The 24,562-nt window shown below is 42.6% G+C and overlaps 1 protein-coding gene across 1 annotated transcript in view; it reads left to right on the top strand.

The window, feature by feature from the left end:
- Positions 1–8,479: 8,479 nt before the first annotated feature.
- Positions 8,480–24,562, top strand: part of STARD9 (StAR related lipid transfer domain containing 9) — a 94,451-nt gene continuing 78,368 nt past the window's right edge. The window contains exons 1-3 of the mRNA XM_085299886.1: positions 8,480–8,547; positions 12,024–12,093; positions 16,588–16,704. Of these exons, the coding sequence (XP_085156012.1) occupies positions 8,480–8,547; positions 12,024–12,093; positions 16,588–16,704 (255 nt within the window). The remainder of the gene's footprint in view (positions 8,548–12,023; positions 12,094–16,587; positions 16,705–24,562) is intronic.

Raw genomic sequence — 24,562 nt, 5'->3', positions numbered from 1 at the left:
CGCCCCGGCGGGGCCGCCGCCGCCGCGGGCGGCTTCCTCGGGGGCGAGGAGGAGGAAGCGGGAGCTGCAGAGCTTGAAATACGGCACGGGGAGTGGCAGGATCGGTCCTGCCGGCTCGCTGAGGAGCTGGGAAAGTCTTAACAAACAAACAAACAAACAAACAAAAATCGGTGCCGGTGCTGCTCGCTCGGCCGCCGCGTTCCCGAGCGCCCTGCGCAGGCCGGCGCCGCCAGCCGGGGCGATCTCCCCTTGCGTCGTCGCTGGGTTTGCCAGCGGACGGGGAAGCCGGATATTCGCGTTGCCGCTCGGCTCTGCCCCTGCCCCGCTTGCTCGTCTCCAGCAAGGCTCCGCAAAGCAGCTAACGCGGTGAAAGGCAGCTCCCGCACACAGGAGGACGCGCCGCGGCCCTGCTCTAACGCGTACACCTTGCGGGCTGGAGATCTGTGGAGGAAAAGGCAGGGAGCGAGCGAGCAGCGAAAACTTCCGTGCCTTATAAGTTACTCCTCCTGTTAAAGAAATGCTATAGCACTTAAAGCYGAAGTGATTTGAGAAGTGCTGTGAGCTCTTTCTGCAGGGGCCGGGCTTTGGCGTGTGCTGCTTTTCTTTTTAATGTGACTCCCTCATGTAGTCTTCTGACTGCGCTGACTTCTGTGATAAATAACCCTTTCAAGCAGCAGATAAGTTGCATCTTCTGCTCATTCTGGATGTCATCTCCAGACATATGGAGGATAAGAAGGTGATCAGGAGTAGCCAGCATGGATTCACCAAGGGGAAATCCTGCTTAACCAATCTGAGAGCCTTCTAGGATGGAATGAGTGGCTGGGTAGATGAGGGGAGAGCAATGGACGTTGTGTACCTTGACTTCAGCAAGGTTATTGACACTGTCTCCCATAACATCCTCCTAGATAAGCTCAGGAATGTGGGTTAGAAGAGTGGACAGTGAGGTGGACTGAGAACTGGCTGAAAGGCAGAGCTCAGAGGGTCGTCATCAGTGGCGTGGAGTCTAGTTGGAGGCCTGTGGCTAGTGGCGTCCCCCAGGGCTCAGTACTGGGTCCCATCCTGTTCAACTTCTCCGTCAGTGACCTGGCTGGGGGGACAGAGTGCCTGCTCAGCAAGTTTGCTGATGCCACCAGGCTGGGAGGAGTGGCTGATACCCCAGAGGGCTGTGCTGCCATTCAGAGAGACTTGGGCAGGCTGGAGAGCTGGGCGGAGAGGAACCTCCTGAGGTTCAACAAGGGCAAGTGCAGGGTCCTGCACCTAGGGAGGAATAACCCTAGGCAGCAGGACAAGCTGGGGGCTGACCTTCTGGAGAGCAGCTCTGCAGAGAAGCTTAGCCCTTCATTACTTACTGTTGCTTTAGTGTTGGAGACATTCTTTGATTTTATTTTTTTCTGTATTTTTACAGTCGTTCTTAGCTTTAATTATTTGTTTGAAACTGGTTAAATAAATAGTCATTACTCTCTCCAGAATTACAAAGCAATACAAACATGCTAAGTATTAACATTCAATGACAACTTGGAATGATACTAAGTTACTCAAACCACGGGACCCTTTTGTTTCGGTCTTGCAGAGTAGAGGCTGAAAGCATTGCAAAGTTTGACTTGGCAATGTATTTTTCTGTGCAGCCTATGCCGTATTTGTTTCTCCTACAGCAGCGTTTGGCTGCCTGTTTGCAGCAGTGTGGTGGTCTTAGTCAGGTCTCTTGTGGACGCTAATTAAAATGAGCGTTGCTTAGCTGTCGGGGAAGCAGGGGCAAGGACTCGAGAGGCAGGGATGTGATCCTCCCTCTCAGCAGCGCCTCCCGTGTGAGGTACTTCGCACCACTTCTGTCTGTCCGCTGTTCCTTTCCTGATTAAACCTATGGCAGTGTAACTGGTGGGATGGGGATGCAGAGACCAGTCTTGTGGCAATAAGCTGTTTACTCCCTGTGCCGTGTTGCCACAGCTGAGGTCAGCAAAAGCTCTCAAGATGGATTATTACTATTTTTTTTAATGAAAGAAGTGATGGGATGTTCTCTCTGAGCGTTCTGACCGGAGACATTGCTTTCTAGCCTTGCCCAAAACTGCCCAGTGTTCTTAGGCAAATGGCAAATACAGGAATGCTTAAAGTAACCTGTATAGAGATTGAAGGAATTACAGCTTTCCAAGGAGATGAAGGCCTCTTTCAATTCCCGTTTCGTATACTACCTCCTTATCATGGTCATGTACACCTCTTACTCCCTCCATGCACACAAGCCGTGGTAGTCTGCAACAGGTACTCGTGTCGACAGAGCTCATAGGATCTCTTCCTGCAAAAAATTGTCAGTTTAATCGGGTTAAGATACTTTAACATTTACCAGACAAAAATAGTAAACTTTCATTTTAAAAGTTCCAAAATTTGAAAAGCTGTGAGCAAAGGCTAGAATCAGTTAGTTGGTCATTTCTGGACCATCCTAAAAGACTTTATTTGCTCATTGTTTTTGTTCATTCAGTTCACGATGGCAGATGAACTTTGGTTTTGCATTTTAAAATTTACAAATGGGAAGATCTTAATACAGGCGATCATAAAATCCTACTTTCTGCTTAAAGTAGCCATTTTTTATAAAACTGTATTAATTGCATCTGCTACTTGCTATTTAGCATGAGGCAAAGAGTGGCCTTTGTGTTCTCCACTGTACAGGGCTTGTCACAACGCGTTCTTTGACAGAGAGCTCGTATGCACCAAGAATCCTCGACAGATAAAAAGCAAGTGCRGTTAAAATAAAAAATGCAGGCTTTTTTTCTTTGCTTAGACTTTAAATAGCTCCTGGCGAGTGTTCTTCCTAATGCAYCAGCCATTCTGCGTCAGATGAAAGTATTTTTCGTCACCGAAGCGTTACCCTGGGAGTAAACTGAATATTCCCTGCTGTGATGTTTTTAAAAATGACAAAAGCCACAACCCTTTATTTTACATTTACTAATCTCCACATTAAAAAAAAAATAAAGTTATAGTTAAGTGAGTACTTGTTCTGCATAAATACATTCCCCTTCAGAACAAAATAGGGAAGCTTAAATGGGTGGTGTAAATTGATGACAGCTGCAGATAATTTTCAAGCATTAAAAAGGAGCTGGGAACTGGTGAAATGTATTTATGGTTTATTGCCAGCCATTTAATGCTTGGGCTATTAAAAAAATGACTTTTGTACTGAAAGTGTAATGTTATTTTTGGCTGTTYGTTGGAAGCTATCGAGCAAGGGGGTAGTTAGGCGGAAGGGGGGCGCGGGTCCTGCCGCTCTGCCCCGCTGCTGGGGYGGCAGGGGGGCAGGCAGAGCGTGCCTGCCTCTCCGGCGGGACYGCTTGCCACCGGGACCGCCGGCCTGGCAGGGCGGCAAGTTACCCGGCAGGAGCTTCGCCGCTCTGCCCAGGGCGCTCCTCATCCCTGGGCGGCCGACTTGGAGCTGGGGCGGAYGTCCGCTTCCTACGGTAGCGTTTGCAGTCTTAGACGGACCCTTTGGCTAGTTCTGCAGGCCGGCAGAGAGCTTTGCTAGTTTTTATGCCCTGCTGTCTTTAAAAACTTGTGTCCTCGGGGTAACGTGTGACAGCTCTGGCCCTCAGCTGGGGCAGCTGGTGGCTCTTGCCCTAGAGCTCAGCCGAGCGTTGCATGGGAGGAGAAAAAAAAACTTTAAAAACTTGATATTAGGACATKCAACTTGACCGTGACGCTTTCTGGGAGCTGATGAGACTTCGCTGGGCTCACRAGTTTGGGAGCAGGACTCAGCGCAGGGCAGAGTGACTCTGCTGCAGAAAAGTTACTCTCTGTTTTCCAGTCACCTCTGAGGCCTGGGAAAGGCAAGACTGGCAAGGAAATCCCTATTTGAAAGGATCTATCCTGGTGTCTTCGTTAACTTACAAACGAAGCCTTGGCCCTCTGTGAACCTCACAGACACCTCAGCTAGGAGAGTCGCTAAGTGACCTCACCTGACAGCTGCCCTGCCGCTCGCTCTGCTTCTCCTCCGTGTCCCGGCTGTGACTGGAAGGCCCTGGGGCCCGCGGGGTGTTTCCCCCGTGCCCTCACCAGCCCCTGCGCTCGTCCTCCGCGCCCCGGCAGCTCCGAGCAGCGGCGAAACGCCCCGGGAGTCCCGAGCGGCACCGTGCTCCCAGCTGGGCGCGCGTCCGCTCTTGCTCCTGTTTTGTGTCCTAGCTACTGTTAAGGTTCTCCTGAAATATTTTATTTTCTCTCTCTCTCAAATGAGTTAAAAATTTCTTTTGCTTAGTCCMTTATTTGAAGTTTCATGTAAATTGTACTATTGAGGTGGCTGCTCTTTTCTCTTAATTCCTATGCTTGACGCTCGCAGGTGGTTTTCATAAGCCACGTCCGTGTTTTCGTAAGGGCACTGCATCAGCAGCCTTTTGCRGACGTATTGCAGCTGTGCTCAGAAGGGAGCACATGGAGCAAGTTTTCTAACATTTTACAGTGGGCAGATGTTTCTGCTTGTTCTGAATGGCCAAATGCTTTGAGGGCCACCATAGCCCATTCCTTGGAAGACGATGTCTGTGCTGATGTTACGTGACGGTACTCTGCCTGTACTCGTTGAAGCRAGGAGCACAGGGTGCTTGCTACTAGCAGCTTGCTTACTTGCTGAATTAAGAGGCTGACGTGCCGCCTCTTTCATTTCCCTTGTTGCCTGTGCAAGAGGAGCTACAGCAATGTCCTTAAAAAAACATGTTCCCCGTGCCCAAACAGCAAGCCTTTTGGAAACCYTCTAATTGGCATTTTCCATTTTCATAAGATACTTTTCCTCTCCAGTCCTGGAAGTACTTTATAAGCATCAGAAATTAAAGCAATCTTTGTGGAGCAAGGACTGCATTTTTGCATAAAGCAAAGAAAAATGGGGCACAAGGCAATTTAATGACCGGGCTAGAACAATGTCTGTGCTGGGTAGTTTCATTTTTTTTCAGGACTACATACTCTGAGATATTAATCTCAAGTATGAGACTGTGCGGCTATGAGATATTAATGTAAGATGATGTGACTGCRTGTATAGAGATCATTGCACACCTCCCCTAGGGAATGGTGCGGAGGGCTGAATGTTAGTCTCATGGAGCCTTTTTGCAGCATGTTGTGAGATACCATCGTTGTGTTCAGGGAACTGTAAGAGTTTGGGGTACAGTTTTCCCAATTTCCTCTTTTTAAATCCCATTCTATGTGATCTTTGAAAAGCAGRACACACAATTGCTACTTTTTAAACTTTTTTGTTGTCTTTTTATTACTAGCATTGATTTTAAACAAGGTCGTGGTGTTTTGCATTTCTGTATTTGCACAATATTTAAGGGTTTAGTATAGGAGCTGGCTGTGATGCAGTGGAAGAGAACTGAGGAAGAGGGATGAGACAGTGCATTGCAGTATTCAGTGTCACGGTCACTAACGCGACCACCATCAGACACAGAAGTTCTGTCCCAGGGCAGTACAACCTGGCCAGTGTAGCCAAATCACAATTAGGCTCTCCAGTGCAGAAACAGCYACGTGAGAGCTGTTCTGGCTCTAATGGCAATAACAGAGATCCATAAACTTGTAACTTTGGAYTGTATTTGCTTAGTTGAGGGTGGGAAAATCAAGGGTGGAAGGTGTTGGGGATCAGTGAGGAGTGGTGAGGTTGGTGGGGGGGGAGAGCACATCGGGGCGGTGGGGAGGAGCGCACCGTCACAGRAGGGTATCTCCTTTGGATGAAAGTGGATTGGACTTTGACTTTGTTTCACATCCCCCTTATTTCATACAACGAGTTTCCTTAAGGGCTGGTTGTATGACCGATGAGAGGACTTTTTTCTCTCCTCTTCCCTCCTCCCCTTGGGGTCTCAGTATGAAAGTAAAAGGATTATTAGTGGATCATTAGGGATGTTTCTGACTTGGACTGCTCAAGAATGATGCCTGATGCTCTTGTTCTAGCAATATAAGACTTTACAGATAGTGCAGATGGGCATATTCTTCTTGAACTGTGACATTCACGTGGGCAAGATTGCAGAGTTCGTTGGGATTTTCGAGGAGGCTGTGCTGTGCTCCCTTTCCTAGCTTATGAAGGTATACATCAAAAGCTTGGGTAAGAGCAAGAAAAAATTAACTGTTTGAGCAGGCATTACATCTTCAAATAGCACTGGCAATGACTCATGCTTATCTCTGCACCAAACATTCCTATTTTTGTTGCTGTATAATATTTGCAAAGAGAATAGGGAGAAACCTCACTAGGATGATGGCAAGACGGTTTTGACCGTCAGATTATGTCAGCTATTATCAAAGCCAACAAAAGCTTTATACAGCTGAGCCTTGAAAAGATAACTTAAGCTGTATGTCTAGTGTGGCAGTGTGCTGTCTTGGTGAACTTTGTGTACTTGGCTTCAACATAGATTTTCAAATTACTTACATCTGTTCTGAATTTGGTAGGAGGAATGTTGACTGAGCTGTACACAACTCTCTTGAAACATGCAGTAAAATAATTATAAGTTTAAATATCTAAACTTTGGGTATTAAAAGTGAAAAACTTTAGGCAAATTTAATTATTGATACTTATTTTAAAAATTCATTAGCTGAATTCAGGGTATTCATAGTGTTAGCATTTCTTAACTTTGACAGATTACAGCAGTAGCGATAAAGATGCTGATTATGCTGGTGCCATAGAGAGGTGTGGCTGGGAAATCTGTGGTTGTAGGTGCCTTGTCAGTAGAGTCCAGCAGCTCTTATGGCTGAGGTCTTTGTGCTTTCTTCTCTACAATTTCTGCTATGCTTTTGTTGCTGATGGAGCAGCGTAGTTCCTTAGTGGTGTTTTCATTGCACCTCTTGGTCTTTAAACAGATGTGTCYTCGACCATTTTGTCTTGGGCAGTATTCTCTGAAGTTTAGCATAACTTAGAAAATATGCCTTGCATTGCTTTTTTTTACTCTGTTTTCATGGTCAAGGTTAGTTTTTAAACAGGTGCAGAGATCACAGGTTCTCAGARATATCCTTGCCAAGACCACCAATAAGCAGAAGGCAGAGACACTCTAAGATATACTGTTAATGGAAAGGAAAAGATAAATCTAAATACTCCCTGAAGTTTTATCCATAAAGGTCTCATGAAAATATGCAAAAGCTTTGCTTAGATTTGCCTCAGGATTATCCTGCCACTGCTAGCATGGTGAATGCCTGGAGGTCCCATGAGAAGGCACAAACCGTCCCAGGTACAAGCAGAGRTAGTCCAATAAATGCTGCTGAGCTTGCTTGCAGGCTACTGTGGTTATCAGTCGTGCCCTGGGCAGTGGCAGAGCCCCAGAGAYAGCAGCAGCGATTGCTGCCCGCGTCCTGCCAGGCTCTCTGCAAGGCTGCTTCTGGTTGTGTTGGTAGGAAGGGCATGAAAATGCCTTCCACCACAGCGGGCCAAATGGCCGCTCTTTCTAGAAATGTCTAGAAAAGGATTAAAGTGAATTGTTCCAAAAAAGTGACAAATAGGACTTCTCAGATCTGCCAAAATCCCTGTGAGAGAGAAAGGATTGATACTGTTGCCTCGCTTGCTGCTTTTGAGCCCACATAACCACCTCTATCTCAGTACAGGTTGAGATTGGTTKTGGAGTTAACTAGGGTGATGAGATTTGATGGGGAAACATAATAACTTGCAGGGTTATTTTAAAAATTTGTATGAGTAGACACTCATTTTTTTTTTCAAGAATTATTTAAGTTTGCTCATGTATTTGAGTRGTAAATATTGGCTTTAGTATGCCTGATTATTTTGGCGAGTATCTGGTAGAATGTATTTGTAGAACTTGTTTTGCTTTATTACAAGACAGCTGCTAACGACTCCAGTATTTTTGTTTCACCACACGCATTCGTTTTTAAACAAGCAACTTTTGAAAGTCTGCTCTTTTGTTCTCTAAGTGCACGACTGTTATTTGAGAGGGTGGAGGAGAAGTGGGGTAAATTTTATGAAGTCTTAAATAAACAACTGCCCTTCTTCCCACCCACCGCTTCCTCCAGCTCTGTATTCCTACTTGCAGTTCTGTACTCTGTCCAGACTCACCCGAGTAAGACGAAGCAAGATGTGGAAATGCTCCTCTGCAGGGTCTTGGTCTTCCGGTTCTTCTCCACGGGCTTGTTCCTCCCTGTGTCGCAGGCTGTCTGTTGTCCTTCTTGGGCTGCAGTACAGCAGTGATTGGTCATAGAAACTGCAAATGTTGTGGGGAGACTTTCTTTGGGGCTCCGCCTGTTTTCTGGTTGGACTCCCGTAGCTGCTTGACTTACGTCTGCTCTCGGTTGTCGCTCCCTGCTGCACAGCCCTGCTGCTGCATTCAGTCGTTGAGTTACTGTTCTGTCCCCAGATTTGTATTTCCTGAAAACTTTCAGTATCTGAAAAGATCCAAGTCTTTCCTGGGCCCTGTAGCATCAAATGGGCTTTCTTCAAGTCTGTCTTTGTACAAGTAACTTCCTCACGCACACTAATTTAGCGGAAGAGAGGCATTTCCCAAACATACTGTGAAATTTTAGAAAGGGGGGGGGGAGGATGGATAAACTAAATGTTAAGGTCACTGAGACCTCTCAGCAGCAGAAYTCAAATCGGTTACAAGCGAGGTGTGCTTTAGGGTTGATTTTATTTGTATGAGAAATACAGCTGTCGTACCTGTGGAGCAATGCACCCACTCTTAAGGATTAAGAGGTTTTTGTTTTATCGGTCAAATTCAAATTGTGGTATGCGCATATGTAAAGATGTACTACTTTTGTAGTATTTGTAATCTGGATTTAAAGTCAGGACATCTCGAACAGCTGTGAACGTGCTTTGCCGCCTGTGCTTTCACGGTTAAAATGGTGCTTCCTTTCCCCAAATTCTCTGGTTTGTACCTAAATGAGGCATGAAGGAAACACATATTTAAAGGAGGTTGAATGTATGGTTTGTAGATCACAGGACAGCTAAGAGTGTGCTCAGTGCCCTAGCTGTAAGCTGCTGTGGCAAGACGGGGGTCCCTTCCCACCTCTGCGTGCTCCTGCCCCTTCCCCTCCTCTGGCTTTAGCACCCGGTGACCGCGGTGTTCAGTGCTCAGGAGCGGCTCGCTCGCCCCGGGGCACRCGGATTATTTATTTTAGTGGCTTTGTTTTCTGATCACAGCCGMTGCGAGTCGTTGCATGTGTGCGGGATTGCTAGATCCAGTGCTAGAGGGGAAGTAGCGGGTGGAAGAGGAGAAGGAGGGGAGAAAATACCCCTTGCAACAACAGCTTACAGTTAAAATAAATTAGGTGGACTGTGAATCTACATCCAGASCAAGTGGAGACTTTTGTTCTGTCCCTGCTTTTTGATGGCTTTCTTGCTGTCTGCAGCTTGAACAAAGCTGGCTGACTCTGCTGCACTGAGCTTTTTGGATTTTTTGCGAGGAGCCATCATTACTCTGCGGTAGAAGGCAGCGTGGTAATTTTATTTTGTGTTGTTTGTACAGTACTGCTTTTATATTTCAATTTATCACGGTGAAGGTTTTGTGTTTGGAACRTCGTCTTTTATCTTGAATCTTCGATGATGTTTTTCGTCCGGGAGAACACTGAGTGACTAAAACCTGCACCGTCGAGTCATTTGTTCCTCGGTCTGCGTATAGCCCGTGAGGACCGAGGACAGAGGAGCCTAACTTGGGCCTGCATGTTAGGTACCTAGGTGCATCTGATGCAAACTCCGTTTACTCTGAGCATTCCTCTTTTTCCTGGGGACTAATTCAGCGCTCTGGTGTCTGAGCTGTTGMAGTGCAGCAAGCTCCTGCTTAACTGAAATTGGTGGGAGCTCTGCTTGAGCTGTCCATATACTTTATATGTGAAGTGCTACATAAAAGTATGTATTGCAAAAAGTACCAAGTTCTGTGTGTCTCAAACACCCCAGATTAGTAGAATGAGGCGCAGAGACATCAAGGTGAAACATTATTTTCTGTGTGCAAAGTGGGCAGAACCTACACTCAGAAATGTGTTTAAAACACCTGTATGTTTGTGAAGCTTTCAAGCACTAATCAGTTCCAGGGGAAAAACAGCGAAGAAATCACTAGCATCCTATGAGTTTGTTCTGAACGCTGAGTAAGTCACCCACCAACCCAGCAAAAACACGGGTGAACAAGGTGAACACGGAGAACTGAAGAGAAAGACGCCAAAGCAATTCACAGTGGTTGTCTGAGATTTTTTTTACGGTTGCGGCTCTTGTTTCTAGCTTTTTAGGTGTTTGTCAGGGCTGCTTGAATTTGCAAAGCAGACTTTATTCTTGTAGCTCTTAGGAAGGAGGGGGACGCCTGCTAACCCGCCGGGAGGAACCTGCTCGGTGCTGGCGGAGGAGCKGTCCCTAGCCCTCCCGACCCAGGTTCCAGGCGGTGGCTGAACGGGCTTAGAGAGCCGTTCCCGGCCRGGACTTCTCGGTGCAGACGTTCAGCGTGCGGTCCGGCCCTTGCAAGTTCGATAATGCGTGACGTTGAAAGGCAGCGATGCAGAGCCCTCATTTGGGGTTGTGAAGGAGCTATATTTTTAAGCTACGAGAACACCTGCACTTCCTCAGAGCTGTTGACAGAAGTTTAATTTTTTGAAACATGTCATTTGCCACTGTTGGCCRTCAGAGAAAGGAGAGTATGGCTGTTGGGGGGGGGGAGTAAAGAGTTTTGCACAGACGTAAGGAGATCTCTCAAAAGACAATTTTTGAATGATGAATCAACGGTGGCCGATTTGATTTGAATTTTATAACTCTYGTTTTATCTTATCTTGATGATACCCAGCCATCTGATTAGCAAGTGGTGTGTCTGCAGCTAGTCTCAGCTGATCTTCTCTTTCTTCTAAGCTTAATTTTAAACAAAGTATGGCACAACTAGGGGAGAAGTACATCTTATTTCTAAATCAATTTTCTTCCAGCTTGGCAAAGGCATGAGGCCTCACGAGAATAAAAGTTTCTGCTCAAGTTGCAGCTCATAAGTTTTTTTCCGAGCTGTTTCTTTATCAGAGTGCAAAGTAAACTGTGGAAGAAGCTTCTCAGGATTAGAGTGGTCCTTTCCCTTTCTGCTCTCAGATGAGTAGGTCGCTGACCTCTTCTTCCTCATTTCTATTTTGCTATATATAAAAATCCATATTAATTGGTGGGAGAATGCATCAGCATATAAGGGGAGGCTGCTCAAGCCATATTCTTTCTTGATCTGGAAATTATGACTTATTTTAAAATAACTTTTAAATGACTGGAATTTTGCCAAACTGTATTTTTTTAAATTCTGCTACTACTCTCCAAAAGAGCATACCTGTTGAACTGTGAAAAAGATGGCTTTTTATTTACTTATTGTCATGCAAGCCTATAAATAAGAACATGCTTATCTTCAAGTAGTTAACATGCTGTGGGCCCAGAAATAATTTTTCGCTCTGGCCAAATCCTTTCTGCCTTCTTTTCTCCCACTACTCGTTTATGGAAGCAGAAGCTGGCTGCAGTAGATTCCAGTGACAGCTGTGCTCAATGGGAATTTTATATTGGTAGCAACTATTAGTGCTTTGCAGTTGTGCGGCTGTCGCATCTGTTTATATTTCAGGACCATTTTGTTAATGAGAACTTTTCTGAGTAAAGTGACGTTCACTTTGGGTTGCATGGTAAAAGCAGACAGTGCTAACCGAGAATGGTTTGGGCTCGCACGTCTGTGATGTAGATATACATTCCACAAAATACAGCCAGTCTACCTGTTTCACTGCACTTTTTAGTAACAATGCCTGTTCATCGTTCTGAAAGTAAAATTTAGTTCACCTTACTCATTCCTGTTCTTCCTTGTAGTTATAATTTAAAGCAACAACACTCTTAATTTGAAATAAAATCTTAGCGTATTTAAGAAAAGTGCTATGAAACTGTYTAATAACCACGGTGCTGTTATTTTGTTCTTATTGYAAAGATAAGTTATGCAAATACCACTTGCTGTCATACTCTTGTTTATAAGACACTCTATCTGTTAAATTTGTTTGTGACTTGCAGCTTTTTAAAGTAAATGCAGATTTGTGTAGTTTATGAATTTGAAATGCATCTTTCTGTGTCTTCATACTTTAAATGGATTTTTGTGTTTTGTTTCTAGAGAGAGTGCGGAAGGAGGAAGAGTGATTGTAGAAGTAGAAGACAAAGTGGCGAAAGTCAGGAATATAAAGGTATGCTTTTTGTTCCGGTTCTCGCACAAGCGTTCTGACGTGACAATTTTCTGTATTTGCTTGACCGATATTAAGGGAAAAAATTTTAATTGGCGCAGTTTTAGAAATGCAGCAGAAGTGTTTTGTGTATAGACAGGGAATGTAGCCGTTTGGCTGTGTTACCCTTATTTTCTGTGTTTTGCGTTCACCAAAGCCGCTGCCCTCTGGCTGCAAGCCATCGTTGAAGGCTSTTAGTAAATTGTTTAGAACCGCGCACTTATCTCACTGTTACTAACATCTGGAGAAGTTCTCTCCTCGCTTTTCATCTCCTCCTTTCCTATTCGTGCTGCGAGTGCAACTAACTCGAGTGAAATGGAGCAGAATGTGTTCGGCTGCAGTTCAGGCCTCGGGAAGRAGCAAGAGCTGGAAGAATAAACTTAATGTAGCCAACCTCGAGTTTGGGAGTCTGCTTGCAGGGGAATCTGCCCTGTGTTTCAGACTCCTGGACTCCTTAAAGCTGCCTTTGCTGCTCTACTAAATTAGAATAGGAAATAAGCAATTTTGTATAATTTAACATCTTTCTACTTCAAAGGCARTCTTAGTGAGTCCACTGTGGTAAGTGGGGATTCTGCAAAAAACAGATGTATTTTATAATTCTTACCTCCTTTTTCTTRTATCTGCAAGCAACCCAGTTACTTCAGATGGTTGGTTCAAAAATTGAATGAATGCATTTGAACTTCTTACTCTTTTCCATGATAATTTTTTTGTATTGATGCTACACGTTTTTCTTAAAGACAGAAGCGGGGGGAAAATAGCAGCAACGAGATCTCTCTCGTGTGCATACTGTTGTTTATGACSTGCATAGTTCCTTTCTTTATTGTGACTGATGTTCAGGCACTGATTCTTCTAGAGTTTGTTAGTTTAAAATCAGAATTATAGCACTCGTGCTAATTGAATTACAATAAGTAGGCCAATGCTTTCGGTAAAAACAAGCCTATGAGTAACTTGTAATGATCTTGTCTTTATCCTGATYGGGCACAAGTGATTACTTCTGGGCATAGAGATCTTTCTCTGTCATTTGCGTAGTGCAAATGGAGTATCTGAAGAGAGTAATTGGACCTCAGGTCTCAGTTAGAAATTGCAGGAGCGCGGGTGCTGCACAGACTGCTTTGTTTTCTTTTTATGATTCTTCAATAATTCTAAMAGGCTTTAAAGATGTTCTAGTATTGCTATGTTCACTGCATTTTGGAAAAAGGACTTAATCGGACTTAATCGGGGAGTCAGAACAGACTTACAGCAAATAAACTCAGAGCGTAGGTAAGAGAATGAATAAAACATAACTTTTTTCTTCTAGAGAAAAGATTGAAATAGCTGATGGTTTCATGCTCTGTTGGGTCCTTATAGACAGTCTCTGATCACAGAATCACAGAATGGGTAAGGTTGGAAGGGACCTCTGGAGATCATCTAGTCCAACCTCCCTGCTCAGCAGGGTCACCTAGAGCATGTTAGACAGGGTTGCATCCGGGCGGGCCTTGAAGATCTCCGGAGAAGGAGACTCCACCACCTCTCTGGGCAACCTGTTCCTGATATCGAAGAACTTCCTATCTCCCAAAAATGCAGAGGGGAAAACAAACTGCAGAGTAAGGAGTGAGMTAACTGACAGAAAAGCTGACTGTCGCAGCAGCCAGTCTGAACCACTCGGMCAGTTTCTCTGGGCAAGCTCATTTGGAGAAAAATCTGTGACAGGTTGTATTTGCAGAGTTTGAGATTTGCTACTCTCTGAAGTAGTTTTCCACCATGCCTTATATGTGTGATAAAGATTTCCAAGGAACCTTTCTTCTCCAGCACTAACTCTGTCAGTTCCTTTTAATTTTGTTGGGAAATGCTTTGGTAACCAAGACAAATGCCCAGGTCTGGACTTCTAAGGCCATGAACCCATGCTGGCCATGCCTCCGTGAGCACGTGGAGGCCTCAGCCRTGCAGCTGCGCGRCGGGCTGCAGCTGCGCGACGGGCTGCAGCTGCGCTTTGGTAGAGCTGCACCTCTTTTAAACAGGCTGCTTTGGGCTGCTGGGAGGTGATGGTGGCGTGAGACTCCTGCTGCTCTTCAGTGGTCTAAAGAGGATTTTCTGGAGATGCAGGAGGTGGCCTGTGGATGTTCCGGGGCGTCGTATTTTGTCATTGGTGTCATTGGGCGTGTATTTGAGGTAAAGATGTATTGTATTTAAAAATATTAAAAACTTTTAAGTCAGAAGCTATCCCGAAATTTGGGAGGTAGATGTGCATGGCGTGTCTGTCTGCACTGGGCGAAAGGCTAGAGCAGTCTTTAAGAAACGTGCAGCTGCTCTGTGATGAGGTGGCTGCATTTCCTGATGGGCAGGAGTATTTTTTTTCTTTTCATGTTGCAATAGGCAGGCACCTACTCCAAACCACGTTCAGGCTATTGCTGCAGAAAATATAAGAAAGTAAAAGGGAAACTGTATAAAAAGATCACATCATAGAAAAATCCTCATTATTGAAGATGATCAGTAGGCTCATTAAGATGTTAGCTCTAGCTAAAGGAAATCTTGGTGGCAGTTAATTGAACGTGACAAATTTAGAATTATGTTTTAAATATTTGAAGCCACTTTGCTTCAAGAATAATTTAAAAATTATTTCTAGCCTCTTTCACTTTCCTTTTTCTTGATTAAAAAAAAAAAAAAAAGTCATTAAATGAGCCTGCAAATTCGTTTTCCCGGTAGACTTCTTCAATGATGGCAGTGTTCAGACTTCCAGTGCCTTTTATGCAGTAATCTGACAAATAGCACTGCCATCCCTGGTTTGGGGGGATGTTAGTTAAGCAGTTTGTTTAGGTACTGATTAATAGTGAGTCCTTTATATACTTACATTATTGAAAATGTCAGCGTTGTTAATAAAGTTACCGATTAGGTCAGTGTTACGTACAGATCCTTTAACTTTTGTGTAATGTTTTGACACATTGCTCTCTGATTAGAGGACCAACAGCGTGTAGTTCCTTGCTTAAGGGCTTATCTATTTTACTGCAAATTTCTTAAGCAAGATTACAAGGAAAGACCTATGGGATTCTCCTAAGATTTCAGTAACCATTTCAGACTCTGAGCAGAACTAAACACAGTATCACAGGCTAGCTTAAAAGATGTTATCCTAACCCAAAAGGGCTTAAAATCACACAGGCTGGTGTTAATCTGCTGGTCCTTATTTACGATGTTTTCTGATAAATAAAGCCCTCCCAGACTRTGGGAGGAAAAAGGATCGGTAATAACAGTCAAAATGTTTCAAGAAAGTATGCCTATCGGTATGCAAAATAATTTAAAAGCGCTATCAAAAAGGATTATCTGTGAATTGTGAATATACTTCTCATGTATACCTCTTTTCAAATTATTTAAGTGTTAGATTCTAGATGTAAGAAATTCTCTTCTCATTAATTCTGCACTGAAAAATATCCAAAACGAGTGCAGCTCTTGGGAAAACCTGGCAATTAAACACCAAATAGTTTCAGCCCTTCATCTATTTCTTCTCCTGATCTACGAAAAAACTTTTTGCTTCCTATCGGAAGATACTTTATTTCCAGCGCACAGGGACGAGGGGAAGAACTCGGCTGTGATTTTTGGCTGGCTGCAGAAGAGCCAAACCACTTGAATTGTGGTAATCCTTTGCTGTCTTCCTGCATGTTTCCATAAGCATGGAGAAGTCCTTTCTCAGCTCACTCAGAGAAATACTTAGAGCAGTTCAACTTATTTTGGCACAGAGAAGTGGAGCAGATGTCCTGGCACCTGCGTATCTTTGCATGCAAAGCTAGCGATGCCCCAGTAACTTGTGCCTTGCTTTGCGGTGTTGCTGCCTGAAGTCTGGGAGAACTTTTGCAGGTGCTCAGACCACAGTCGCCTGAAACTCTGAGAGGTGTGTGAAGTGGTGGGTAACGGGCATGCTGGAATTTTTTATTTTGCTCGAAGGGATCCTTTGTCATCATTGTCAGTCAAAATGCAGGATTTGCAGTGGCCGCCTCTGTAGCATGCTGTTCCTCACGGTGAGAGAAGTATTGGCTTCTGAATGTGACCAAGCGAAAGGGAAGCAGAGGAGCAGACCTACGCTTCCAGCTGCGGCGCGAGAAGCTAGTGTTGGTTTCTGAGCCTGTGTGTCACTTCTGTGATGCAGCTCTGTCATTCCTCAGCTTCATTGAGGAAATACAGGACGGGAATAGAGCTTTCCTGCCTAAAATAATGTGGTGAAGATTCAGTAAATCATGTTTATTGTATACAGCTGGGAGAGCCTCAGCTGTAATACACAAAGCCTTTGGCAGAAGTTCATCAGCAGGTCTGTCATGAAAGCYTCCCTCTCACCCTGAGAATCAAAGRAAAAATAAATAAAGAGGATGAACTATTTCCCATTCCCTTTCCACGGTGCATATTCCAGATTAAATTCCCTTGGTTTTAAAATGCTTAGTTTTTGGTCAGCTTCAAAGCAAAGTGGTGTTTCTGTCTTCTCCCATCCACTTCCAGGTGGACAGCAGGCTTGACAGCACTTGGGACTCGAGAGAAAAGATTGTGGCGTTCAGCTTTGATTACTGCTACTGGTCAGTTGATCCCGAAGATCCAAAGTACGCATCTCAGGAAATGGTAAGTGATGCTATTCTTTGTGCCCGTCTTTGTTCCCAAACTGTTTTGTCCTTCATGTTCACATCTAGGAGATTGAAGAGCAGAGCAGACGAAATTGTTGTCGTCGTCTTCCTTTTTTTTTTTTTTTGGCTTATGTTGTTTGTAATACCACAGTGCTCAGGTGCTCGGTACTACTTTTGAATTGAGTAGAAGTGGTAGGACCGCAGTACCCGTGTTTGTCGCTGTGCACTCTTCCATGGGGTCTGGCAGCTTCGGTAGCAGTCGTTGACTGTGATGATCTGAGGGCTTTAGTCTGGCGCTGCGAAATGTTTCATGGGAACGTGGGTCTAGAGGGAGAAAGCTCTAAAGTGGAAGGAAAAGCTGTGAGGCAGCTCTCTGTGCCCTGGATCAACAGTGAGATCGTTACCTCTTTAAAGAACAGCAAAAAATTTTAACATTTGGAATACGTTGCTCTGTGCACTCTTGCTAAAGAATCAGAAATCTCTTAAAACTGACGTGGAGCCCTCCTGGTTTGAAGATGCAGGGTTTGTTTATAAAATGAAAAGGACTCAATATTAAAATAGGATGCRGTTAAAATTTTCTGTTAATAAGCAAGATATTATTAAACCTACTAGCAAARTAAATGACACATGGCAAAGCCATTCAAATATTTCTCTATACATGCATATAATTATGTATCAGTAATRAAATTTTTTTTAATACTGCTGTTTGGTCCTGGTAGATTTGCAGAAACAGTACAAACAGGACAGACCTGCATCTGTTTAATTTTGTCTGTTGTCAGTGTAACTGGTCTCCAAGTTCCAACCTGTGTGGTTTTGTTGGTTTTTTTTTGTTTTCGTTTTTCTTTTCTGGTAGCTTTTCACAGCAAGTATCACTGAAAACTGAGCTAGTCCTGTGAAATTTGTATTACTGGAGGTGATGAGTGCAGGAATGTTTTAATTTTGAGTTTTGAGGGTCAGTAATTGAAAAAAATATCAAATTTGGCACTTACCAGGATGATAGGTCAAATTCTTTATTGTGCTGGATTTCCTGTTTGGTGCAATGGTGTGGAAGAGATTTTGATAGCTCAGGAAGTACAGATTTAGGGGTTTAAAAAAAGAAAGTCTTCTCTCGAAAGTTCTCAGCATTAGTTAAACTTCTATTTTAAAAATTGCAAAAAACATTATTTTTAAAAGTGTTGAACTGTTTTTTTTTTCCCCCTTTGCATTGGGTCTTGTTTGGATTTTGTATTCTTCCCAAGTTTCTTTTATAATACACTTGGAAATGAACTTCTTAGCTCTTTTGTGAATAYAGCTAGCTTTCTAGATGAAATGGTTTAACGTACAAAGCGTTGATAAAATGAAGTTCTGTGTTGGCTTTATCTCTGCTCGGTATGGAAATGATCAGAGTAGAAAATACAAATAACAGCTAGAAAGTGTAAAATCTTGGTTTTTTGGTTGCACTTTTGTTCTAGAAGTGTGTAAAATACGATATAAGAGCTGGCTTTCCTTGCTGGGGCTGAACAGGTCTTTCAAACGCTTTGGAGGCCTTGTGTTATCACACAACGCAGTGTTATCCAGGATAAACACTGGTGGGGGAAAAAACTTGCTCATGGGCTTTAGACATCTGAGTGAYGGGCCCCGGGCTCCTTTCCCGCTGTGAGCACGGCTGCTGCGGGCGCCTGGCGCTGCTGAGCGTCGCTCCGTGCCCCGGGCAGCTCACTGAGCCACGGGCAGATCCATCTCACCTGCTGGAGGCATCAGCAGAGAAGGGCTTAGGGATGGACTGGTGCTCTGAAAGACTTGAGATCATCAGTGAGTTTCTTGGGCTTTTTAGCTGTCTCAGTGAGACTAGAAACTACTAAAACATACACTAAATATCATTTAGAAGAGGGCTGCTGGAATACTACAGTCTTACCTTGGTTCTTTTGCACTTGTCAGCCCTTTAGGCTGTTGATGAATGAAGTTTGTTGTACTAATTCCATGCTGCRGATGGGTACTCTGGTGCTGCCTTCGTGGTTTCTGAGCAGCTTCCTTACTGCGGTGATGCTGTCAGCAGTGAAAGGAGGGTCAGCAACACTGTCATGCCATAAAAGCTTCCTTTCATGAGCTGACCTTGGACTACTTTGTTTCCTTTAAGATGTCACGCCAGCTCTTATCGCAGGTGCTTGGTGTGTTGACTGATGATGGAAAGTAGACTGAAGTATCTACCTCCAGGTTCGTTTTTATAGAATGCTCTCTTGTAGGAAGCTGTGTCCTTTTCTTGTCCTCTGGACTGAGGTATGAAGATAAAGTCTTGGCAGTTTCTTTACTTGTTATGAATTTGCTGGCATTGCAATAATAGTGGGAAGCCTGATGGTCCTAGTGTTTAGGAAGAATCATGATTTTAATGATACAGATCTGCTTCTCTGAATATTTTCACRGTTTCTTCTCTGCGTCATTACCRTTCCCTTGAGGCTCTGTTCCCYTGTGTTTCAGAGATGACTGCATACRCTGCCTTGCATTCCCTGTACCTTTTGATTATATGCTTCACAGGTATTTATGATAGTCTTAAGTCACACTTGTAAAGTGTTTTCAAATATTTGGTTTAAAAGTTCCGACTAACTGTTTGCAAAAATAGTGCTTTCTCTGCCACCTGTATTCCTCTCTCTACTTACATTTGCAAAAAAAAAAAAAAAGTGAATAAATGTTACTCATCTTGTTTGTTGCTCATAATTCATTCATGTTTATTTCTTCTGTTACCCTTTTGATTAAACAAGATGGAAAGGCATTTTCCCCTTAAATTTGGTGAAAGGAGATGTTCTAACACAGTAAGCTGAAGAGGAGGAGATGTGTGGTATGCCTTTATTCTCTTCTAGTAGCACTACAGCTAGAAGTGCTTTTCCCTTGAAAAAGCTGGAAGAAACAGAGTTAGAAATACATATTACTTGCAAGAAATGTTATAGTCTGCATTTTTTTTTCAAGCTGAATTAAAAAAATARTTCTCAGTTCATGATATATACAAGCTTTCCTGACTGGCATTAGACCCTAAGCCTTCTCATGCCTCTGAAAGGAGGGAGGATTGCTAAATTAAAAACAAAACTGATTTTTTGACTACTGAAAGAAGAGCCAATCACATCTGCTGTCTGGGAAACAGGCTGCTCAGAAGAGACTAAGTCTTGGATAGTGGTTGGTTYCAGGGGTAAGTGGTAACTTTTTGTACTGTCATTCAAGATTATTCTCTTACTCAAAACAGTTGAGGAGCTAGATACGAGCCAGAATTCAGTTTTCTTTMTTTCTTTCCTTTAGAAGATGTATAGTTTCTCTGCAAAACGTAAGGTTTTTGAAAGAATTCAGCCATGCAAGTATTGCGTTCATTTTCTGAATAAACTGGACGCCGCATTTTTCAAAGCGCGCCCTCTGATTTTTAGGCGGTCGCTTTGTGATCCGTTGGGCCTCTTGCTTTTGTTTTCTCACAAGGCAGTTGAATATTTCTGCTGATGCCGAGTTGAGGTTTTCATCTGCTTTCACAGATGTGCAAGTTCTTGGCAAAGGAGATTGCCTTCTCTTTTTAAGCATTTTTTTTTCTTTTTTTTCTAAGTGGATTTGCTGCCATGTAAAAGGAATGGGGGAACCAAAAGGTATCCTTGGGGAAGAGTCACTGGTAAATCAACCAGAATGACTAGCCATTAAGGGAAGGAARAAAAGGAAATAGATGTGCTAAATCCTCCGGTGGACAGAGAAGAACCAGGCATTATGGCTACGTGCCAGGGAGAAAGAAACAGGATATCAAAAAATGGGTGGAACCAGRGAAAGGAGAGGTAACAGAAGAGCAAGAATGAGGACAGGAACAAAACATATGATGGGGGAAGTATGAAATGAGAAACAAAAAGAAACTCTTWAAAAAAAATTATATATATAAGTAGCTAAGAACAAAAGTTCATATATGCATTTTCTGATCTCACCTGTGTAACTTGTGTTAATGTGCATTTTCTATGCTTATTAATGAAGGGATGAATGTCSCAAACCATCACTGTCAAAATGTTATTAGAGTCTTAAAAAGTATAAGAAATTAATAATTAAGGACATGACATTTGCCTCCAAAATGACAGGAAAAGCAGCTTCTTGCAGAAGTATTATAGTTTCACAGTGGGAGGTTGTTGGATGCTGCACCTGGGCTCCACCGTGTGCAGACCACGAAGCGGAGTTTCACCATGTCTCCCTGCAGTCTTGAATTACGCATTTCTGGGAGATGAGTTTTATGCTATTTACTGCTGGTTTTATTTTGACCTAAGTRTACTAATCCAGTGAATGTCTTCAGGCAGCTATGTGTAGTATTCAGGACTTTCCACCAGCAGTATTAGAAATTCATCACTTTTTGGCCATTATATACTTATGGGGATGTCTGTTAGTAACCATTCATGGCTTATTTCTATTTTGCAATAAAAATGGTTGCAAACCTGTAAGATGCTAACACACTGTTTGCTAATGATATTATAGTGATATTTATGGTATAGTTCTTGCTCTAACAGGTAGGTTCAGGCTTGCAGATTCATTCTTATGGTTAAATATCACAGGTACTTTGAGACCTTTAAAGTTGTCCTATGAACAAATATTTACATTGTAGCAGTGCTTACAGTGTGCTTTACCTCTTGTATGGCAGAGAGCAGCCTGCTTCAATCTTGTGACTTTGCTTTGTAACACCTAAAACTTTTCCTCAAGTCTTTTTGCTCCATCAGGTAAAGAAAAATGTTTAAGATGGTTGCAAAGCTTAGAGTAAATGCCCACTGAAACCCCACTAGCCACTAAAATAATAAAAAAAAATAGCTTCATCTAATACAAATGCAGTTAAACAAAATCTGAAGTGTATTCTACACAAATGTAGGAACACGTGCAAGCAGTGAGTATTCCTGTAGCTGGTTGCTAGGACTTCTGTGCTCAGCTTCCCTCCAGCCATCCTACCCATCCGGTTATTGTGTGCGTGCGGCAGCGCTGGTGGGCAGCCTGACCCACAGGATGTACAAGCCAGTATTTACACGCAGCCGTTGCCAGAGGTAGCTGATGTACCGTCATCTGCGCTTTCTGATAAGGGGGATACGTCCCATGACTAACAGGCCATGAACGGTGGCACCAGTGAAATCCGAGGTGCTGTCTGCTCAGTGCCTGACTTGCACTGGTTTTAGCAGGGTCCAGATCGCTGGTGAGGCTTTCTTGAAATGCTTTCTGTAAATCTAAAACTTTGYTTTCGAACCTCGAGAGTGCAAAGTTTAGATCTTTAGACTAGATTTGATCCGATTTAGGCTTTTGACTTCTATCTCAGGCTTCCAGAAGGATGAACTAAATGACATTCATAAATATCTCTTTTCTTTCACTCTGCTTTCCTGCAACTCTTCAATTCCTTTTTGCTCTTCTGGGTTTTCTGGATGGTAAGGATATTACTTGAATTTGGCTAAGTAGTAGACTCATGCAGATACGAATATTCCTGTAGTGTCTGTCTGAATGTTACCGTCTTTGGTAACGCTGTGGCCCTCATTGGACCTTCCAAGATGGAATCCCAAAGACAGACAACCCCAAAGTCTGTAACAAAAAAACAAAACAAAACAAACAAAAAAAAGCCTTTGAGGTAAATATGGAGAGCAGAGATATTGTTGTAAACAACTAAGTGATCGTACAGTTTTACATCTTTTTTTTCCATGAAGGATTGTACTCTCCTTTTTAATGAGATATATCTGCCTAACAACATTAAAAAAAAAAAAAATCTCTGTTTCAAGATTTCATGTGGATTTTCTTATGTGTGGAGGTGGCAGTGTGATTTGTCTTATRTGAGAAGTATGGTCTGATATGGTCAAGATACAATTTTACAATAAGAAAGCAGTAGGGGTATAAAACCATGTCTTATTGCAAATGTCAGAAGTTAYTCCTACTTATTTGGTCTTTTTTTTAACCTTTTCTTCACATTGGCTTGCTAATATAAGTGAAAACATGACTGATTATTTATCTCTCTCTTTCAAAGGGGGAAAATATATATATCTGTTTTATCTATTTATAAAATAAACATATAAACATATGTCTAATGTAGTTTTAATATGCATATATGTAAATTATATTTTCTACATATTTATATTTTATATCTATGTACTAATATATRTATTTATATATATACACATACACACTGAATTTTGTGTATGTATGTAGAATTCATGATGGGTGAAAAATTCCAGTGAGGTTTCTTCCTTTATTATTTTTCCCCTCTTCTTGAAATTCCTCCRCCTGCTCTTTTGTGSAYTTCTACTATGCGRTTGAATCACTGAGGGTTTTACAAGWCTGCTTAAAAGCAAGATAATTGCCTTAAATTAAAAGTCATCTATTTCTAAACTTTGTATAACAAGAGATAAACATCCCTCTGCCTGTCTGTTCAGCACCCRTTGATGTACACTGTTTAATTATGTATTATTTCTTTATTTGTTTAGAAATAGTTTCATTAAGAAGTTTTAGTTTTGTTCTTTGTTCTGAAGATAGAAGTGGAAATTACTAAAGGTTCGTGTAACTGAACGCACATTACATCTGAAAAAAAACTGAATAAGCGTTTAGGGTTTTTTTCCATTTCTTTCTTGTTTTGAAGCATCATAATTGCTTTTCATCACATCTTGACTTCCCAGCGTAGGTGGGTTTGGTTACAAGTTCCAGATAAGAAAATAGTTGGGGAAAGGAGTAGAAGGAAATACCATTCTCTTACCTTCTGTCAAAGCATGACTGAAAACCAAAGAGGAGATGGCACCGGTATGTTTGTTTTAATGTGCAAGATCTTTAATATGGCACTAATCTTTGAATTGAATTTGGTATTGGTAGGATTTASATTCAGTCTGCTATTTGAGGGCGTTAAGTAAAGCTATACGTCAATGTTCTTTGGAACCAAAATATTGCAACRTATTTTCTGCCCCGTCCTGAGCCTGAATAACTATACTTCTTCCTCCCCTCCCACCCGCCTTTTACTGACGCTTTTCTGTCCTGAGATGCAGCTGTGACACTTCTGTGCCCCCGTCCGTTCTGGGTGAGGGCTGGTTTCTTCTTGCCTTGTAAATTCTCAAGACAAACTCGTAATTGCTTGTCTGGCATATGCTCTTGTAGTTCTCAGAATTATAACGTAATAAAGCTCTGCCTTAAATCTCTTTCAAAACCCATCAAGTCTTTCTCTCTTTTTTAAATCTCCTTGGTCTTGATGGAAAAGGAGGGAGAAAGATGGAGGAGGAGGTGGCTGTGGGCGTAAATGGCATTTTTCTCATGAAATATTTGACCGGCAGTAAGCATTCCAGCACCAACGGGGTTTTTTTCTCCAACCCAGAGTGAGCTAGAAGTGAAAAGGAGAGCGTGATATAAGAAAAAGGCTTTTTGTGCCATAACTGGATCAGTACGTAATGGATTGCAGCRGAAGGAGGGAAACCTGCCTGAGTGCAGTGAGGTCTGTTACGTGTCTTCTGCCAGTAGCACAGCTGCTCTGCTCAGTTTGCATTCGAATAAGACCATTCTTTCTGGCTATACCAAGTTTTCTTTGCTCAAAACYTATTTGGGAATTATAGTGAATAATTGTAAACTTCAAAGCAGACTTTGCTGGAAGGCTAAAAACCAAATTATTTTTCGTTGGTAATACAGAATTACTTTAAATATGTTTTCATGAGGCAAAAACAGAAGTGGAAAACTTTCTGTTTTCAGTGGTTTCAGATAACTGAGGAATTATGTTAATAACATGAAGTAGTTACATAATGATATGTATTCATATGCAACTGTAATTTAATGCAGATGCTTTTCAACTATAAAGCCTAGATGGGAGTTCGCAAGCATGAATTAAGCTGTGTGTGGGAAACAAGCTGAAGGAAATCAATACACTGCAAAATAAAAAGTCA

This window comes from Rhea americana, unplaced genomic scaffold, assembly GCF_003343005.1.
Source record: "Rhea americana isolate MKP2758 unplaced genomic scaffold, rheAme1 scaffold_155, whole genome shotgun sequence".
Classification (NCBI taxonomy): Eukaryota; Metazoa; Chordata; class Aves; order Rheiformes; family Rheidae; genus Rhea; species Rhea americana.
The sequence above is the reverse complement of the archived record's forward strand: the minus strand, read 5'-3'. Positions and strand labels throughout refer to the sequence as shown.